This window comes from Nicotiana tabacum, chromosome 18 (genome assembly GCF_000715075.1).
Source record: "Nicotiana tabacum cultivar K326 chromosome 18, ASM71507v2, whole genome shotgun sequence".
NCBI classification, from domain to species: Eukaryota; Viridiplantae; Streptophyta; class Magnoliopsida; order Solanales; family Solanaceae; genus Nicotiana; species Nicotiana tabacum.
In genome coordinates this window covers 13,681,830-13,687,548 of record NC_134097.1, presented here as the reverse complement: position 1 = coordinate 13,687,548, position 5,719 = coordinate 13,681,830, and the positions used below count along the sequence as shown (strand labels likewise).

The 5,719-nt window shown below is 34.3% G+C and overlaps 1 protein-coding gene across 2 annotated transcripts; it reads left to right on the top strand.

Annotated features, from left to right (window-relative positions):
* Nucleotides 1–202: 202 nt before the first annotated feature.
* LOC107772870 (deubiquitination-protection protein dph1-like) lies at nt 203–4,001 on the top strand. 2 transcript variants are annotated; one of them, XM_016592330.2, is made up of 8 exons: nt 203–371; nt 1,323–1,360; nt 2,040–2,178; nt 2,376–2,493; nt 2,755–2,817; nt 3,268–3,302; nt 3,505–3,574; nt 3,650–4,001. In XM_016592330.2, exons 3-8 carry the CDS (start codon nt 2,062–2,064, stop codon nt 3,856–3,858), a joined length of 612 nt encoding a protein of 203 aa, XP_016447816.2. In that variant the 5' UTR covers nt 203–371; nt 1,323–1,360; nt 2,040–2,061; the 3' UTR covers nt 3,859–4,001. The 2 variants fall into 2 exon arrangements, with proteins under 2 accessions (XP_016447816.2, XP_016447815.2); XM_016592329.2 differs by having other exon boundaries at nt 203–455.
* The last annotated feature ends 1,718 nt before the right edge of the window (nt 4,002–5,719 follow it).

Below are 5,719 nucleotides of genomic sequence, written 5' to 3'. Positions count from 1 at the left end.
AGGGTATAAAATAAGCTAAAATTGATTGGGGAAAGGGTACACCTGTACTTTTCTTATAAAAAATAAAGTGGTTTAAACTAAATTATTTTCAAATTTAAAAAATGGATCATTTATTTTTTGAACGGATAAAAAAGAAATAAATTTTCGCATAAACCGCAAGAAAATATCCTTTGCGTATTTCTATTTAGTGATGACAGTTGATGCTTCAACATACAGTCAAAAGAAAGGAAAAAAAAAAGTGAAGCTGCAAAACATTGCCTCAATTGCCACGAAGTTGAAGAAGTGTAAGAGTAGGCACAATCCAAAATGGATTATAAAGAGTCAAAATCCAAAATGGATTACAGAATAAATGTCCAGCAAAGACAAAATGAGTAAGCCTTCTTCATATATAGCTGTTCACATTCAACAATTCTCTCCTTCTGGGCGGGCGTTACGTTTCTTCTCTTTTTCTTCAGGTTATTGTTACCCAGTGATTTTACTGTGTTTTTTCAGTGAATTGAGTGATCAATTTTTTGGGGGTTTTCAGGTTTTCGATAAAGCTTCTTATAATTTTTAGTTTGATTGTTTCTATCTGAATCGTTTTTTTTCCTTCTTGAAGTCTTGATTTCTAACCCCTACATTCAGTTTATGTATAAAAAAATCCCCCATATATGGGAATGTCCTTATTTGGATGATAAGATTGGTGTTTCTCTTAATTAACTTTTTCAATCTGGACTCTGATAAAAGAGCTTTTCCTTTAAGCATTTTAGTTTGTTGTGTGCTTCAAGAAAAAGTTTTTGCGAATCAAAAGGCATCATGCATGTACTAAAATCAGATATGAACGCAGAGAGGATATGAATTGAGCAATTTTTCGTGATAGCATTTGGTCTTTCTCATAGAGAATTTCATTAGCTAATTAAGTGGTGCTTTGTGTTGAAAGCTTTCTTGGTCTCTTCGGTTTCAATAATCGTCAAGGTTCATTTTCTTCCGCATAAGAAATGATTTTCTTTTAGTAACAGAGATATCCCGAGGGCCAGTGGTGCAAGATTCTAAAAATATGGGCCCCGCCTCTACCCTTCTCCACTTGAATACCAGGCTGTTGTGTATACCAACGTTCGAACCATGATGTGTACCCTTTGGGAAATGAATTTCATTTTATCTAAGCTGTAGAATGAAACAAGTAACTTTCATGAATTGGTTGTTTACTTGATTGTTGGATTTGAATTTAGCTTTATCTATTGCATTGTTTGTGTACTTATACGGCTCATGAGATCTGAGATTTATAACCTGCATGTCAAAAGCTTCTCTTCTTTATAACTTGCTAATGATAACTTATTGTGCAGGTTTGGTATTCTTGAAGCTTTCCTTCAATTTTACTATTGTGAGTATTTAAAATGTTACTTTGTTAGTGGTCCTGATCTTTGTAACCTTCTCAATTTAAAATGCAAAATATATCAGAATGACTTCTACATGATCTTTGTGACATAATGAGCCTTACTTTTTCTTCCCATATATATGCGCATCGACCTATTACTAGTTATTGCTCCACATCCGGCACTAAATTTACCTCTTTCTAATCTAAATATATACTGTCATGCAAAACTTTTGTTTTTAGATGAATATGTGTCTTTTTATCCCTGTTACAATGTAGCATTCTTAAACTAGGTCATACCTATTAAAGTTGAAACTTTAATTAGATTGGTAGGTATTCAGTTTGTTTCTTGTAAAGAAACTAATTTCATGCATTCTGCAGTTGCAAGTTCTGAACAGTTTCCATTAATCTAACTAGTTGTTTTGGAGTTTGTACTTCCATATCTGTGCTTTAACCATACATACCCTGCGCATAAGTTTAGATGTACTTCTGCTATCTGTCTCGAAAAAGTATTTACTTTCTCTTCGGTTCTTGTTTCTTGAGTTCCATTTTCATTGTAAATTTCTGCTCTCATATTGTTGTTGAGGATGGATCTCATAGTCAACTGGTAGTCCCCATTATCTTGATCTGCATGTTGAACGCTTAAACAATCGAGAAAGACTAAATCTTATAACTTGACCTGCTTCAGGTGCTTAAGCTGTTAAAAGGAAATGACTCACACTGGTGAAGCTTCTGAGGGCCATAAATCTGAAGGCATTGATACGATGATTGAGATAAAAGTAAAAACTATGAACTCTCAAACCCACAATTTGCGCATTAGCAATCAGGTACTTGTTTGTTGATATTAACTTATGAACTGTTACCTATTTCATTAAGTAAAAGAAAATTGTGCGATACATTAATTATGCATGTTTAACACTAAACCATACGATTTTTGCTTGCACAACCACATAGTTTATGCATGCATTCTCACTTTTTTAATGACTATGGTTATGTGCTGATCTCCATTTGTGATGTCGTGCAGAGGAGAGTATGGAACATGAAAGAACACGTATCTCTTTTGATTGGGATGCCGGTGGAACAACAGCGTCTAATCTATTGTGGAAAAGTCTTACAGGATGATGACCTCCTTTCTTCATACAGTATCCTTTTTTATTCACTTTATATATGATCATCTTTAGTACGGTACAATTTAAAGTTCTTTTGCAATTTTGCTGAACCTAAAATGCATTACTACTGCAGTAGTTTCTCAAAGTAGTATTACTTGGAGAAAAATGGTTTTCTTTAAACATCAAGTGGCTGGCAGTTTCCTTAAGATTTGATGCATTTACGTGTAGGAGATTTAGGCTGTGTCTCTTTGCTCTTATTATTTCTTTCCCCATCGGAGACTTAACGCTAATTAGATATTCAAAATGGTGATACTTTGCATCTGGTTTGCGCTGTCCAGAGCATGTCGTCATCCTTTGGTAATGAGCTTTCTTTAATATATGATGTTGGTTCAGAAGTTGTGTAGACAATCTCCTCCTAAATATCCATTACAAATTGTTTACTGATTGTTCTTTAGGTAATTTTTTTTTTGTGTCGCAAGTGAAGTAGAAAATTTCAAAACCATTTAATACTTCTCAAATATTTGGTTGCAAGCTATGAATAGTTTTTTGTCATTTCTAAGTTCTAAGATGGACGTGCCACCACCTACTCCTTCTGCTTACTGATCAGGTGATTTTGGTACTTTATCTTAACCATGTTGTTGGATCGTCAATTTATGGTTCACTTGAATCGTGATTGTAAGTCATGTTATTTGTTAATGCATTTGACCTTCGGCTCATGATCAGTTCTCTCTATTCTAGCTGAAGAACATTATACTTCGTATCTTTACATTATACTTACTCCTGCCTGTTCTATTTGCTCTACCTCAGGTGCTACTGATGGGATTTCTCCAGATACTCTACAGGTAAGTTCATTCGCCTATTATCATACTGATCATCCTTATAGTGCTTATATGTCAATGCATTATTTGTGTGTACATCCTCTGCGAAACGCGTGTTCTTCCCTTTGTCACTTTGAAGTAATATTGAGGGGGTTGTCGCTGCCGTTTCTTGGGATTTGTAATTTAGGTTGTAGACAAGTACTGTATAACAGTCTGGTTGTTGCAGGAAATCCCTAACTCTATAGAAACTTTGTCACGATATCTCAACATAATGAGACAAGAATATAGTATAAATGGTCAGTACTTCTCTTCCTCTTTTATGTTTTCCTTTCACTTTAGAGGTTTGCGGCTAAGTCATTTTCTATAATCAGGAACAGAAAACAATACGAATGAGGTACGCGGAAGTGCATTCAACCCTTTCACTCCTTCACAAGGAATTCCAGAAGTAGAACAATTAGCAAGACTGCTGTCGTCCACTAGGGATATGCTTATAAGCCAAACTGAACAGCGCTTTCTTGTAAGTGCGTGCTCCTGCTTATACAACACAGTAAAGTTCACTGAATTAATTGATTCAAAATAGAGTAGTGTCAGATAGTGCAGAATCCAAAATAGATTACAGGGAGTCAAAGTGGAGCCTTCACTCAGTTTGTATAAATAGAGTTTCCAGTATAGACAATGTTCAACAAACCAATATTGCAAAAAGTTGAGTTCACATTCAAACCATTCTATCTCTATAGCCGTTACATTTCTAACTAAAGAAGAACAACATTCTTCTATGTTTTTTATTTCAGGTTAAAAACCCAGTGATCTTAACTGTTGTTTTAGTGATTTGAGCGATGAATCTAACTTTGTAGTTATTTTGTTGTCTGTTTTATGACGATATTTTACTGGATCAACATTCCCTTAAGAACTTATGACAAAGGATTTTAAGCTTTCTGCTCATTGGTTTTGTCTTTTCCTGATATATGTTGTTACATACATTACCTTAGAGATTATATAATAGGAAAGCCAAAGGTGAATGTGTTATAATACATATATTTGCAAGTATTATTTCTTCCTTTGCCATACTGAAATTATCCAAGCCATTAATGTGGTCATCAAACTAGCTAGGTCATAATTCAGAGGCAGAGCCAGAATTGTGAGTTCATGGTTCTGGAAACTTTAGATAAACTCCAATTGCTTCCTTTTAACTAGTGATTTATTTAGTGGTAGAAAAAAGCAAAAGCTTCTTTTACAGTATTACAGTAGTAACACTAGGGTGAGGCCTATCCTGTAAAATGTATTTTTATGTCTTTATACCATGAAAGAAAAAGGTCCCTTCCGTATCAAGAATAATAAATAAAATTAAAAATAAAATTTTATATCAAAATGACTTATGGCCTCACCGGAAGAATCAGATCCTCATTTCAATCAAATTTATTCTACGGTGTCCGGAGGTACCATGCATTCATTTCTTTCTTTTCCTGCCCATTCTCATTATCCTAATCTGCATATCGAATTCATAAACAATCGAGAAGCACAATCTAATAATTTTCCTGCTTTAGATGCTTAAGCTGTTAAAAAGGAAATGACTCACACCGGAGAAGCAAATAAATAGGTGGTATAGGTGTTGCAGCCAAACGCACACGCAAGTATACACTGTCTTAATAAAGTGACTAAAAATCGGATGTCGAACCCACGAGGACTTGTGATTAACTATTAACTAAATTAGACTATCCTAATTATCTAAACAAGAATTAAACCTAAAAATATTTGATTCTAAACTAATTAAATAAAAAAATATAAATAATGAACTTTGAACAGAGAAAGAGCAGATTTTTATGATATCAATGTAATGAAAACGATCTAGGGTTATGGGTTATCTAACAATCCTATTGTATTCTTCAATTGAATTGACCGACTAATTTATCTAGCTTATTGGTTGACAGGGTTAATGCTCATAAGAATCTGTCGAGTTCTTACTCGCCTATTCAAGCTAACCTAACGCCTATATGTCTATGGAGTTAGAATCAACAAGAACGCATTTATAATTGCTGTAAATCAACCAAGCAAGGCAATTAGGTATATGTCTATCCTAACCATGAATCCGTTCCCCGATACCCGAGTTCAAGAACTTGCTCTACTCAATCCTATATGCAATCTAGAATTCCCACTTTCGAGTTCAATTCTAGATTCGTAGATAGTATTCAATTGGTGATCAAGCAATAAAATAATTAAGCGCAAGATTGAATAAATAAACCAATATGATAAATCAAGAAGGCAAAATCAATATCCGAATAACAATAGTCATGAAAGAACCACAACCCTAGAACGTGAAGTTTAGCTCCATATAGACATGGTAGCCAAACAACAAATCATACAAAGAAACATAAAAATTACTAAGTTTGGTGGGAGAAAGATGGAACTTGATGAATTTCGGCCTCCACAGCTTTGTCGTGGCT

Excerpts from the sequence above, each read along its gene's own strand:
- LOC107772870 (XM_016592330.2), top strand. The coding sequence starts at position 2,062 with ATGACTCACACTGGTGAAGCTTCTGAGGGCCATAAATCTGAAGGCATT. Across the intron at positions 2,494-2,754 it reads TGACCTCCTTTCTTCATACA|ATATTCAAAATGGTGATACT; the intron begins GTATCCTTTTTT and ends AACGCTAATTAG. Across the intron at positions 2,818-3,267 it reads GAGCATGTCGTCATCCTTTG|GTGCTACTGATGGGATTTCT; the intron begins GTAATGAGCTTT and ends GCTCTACCTCAG.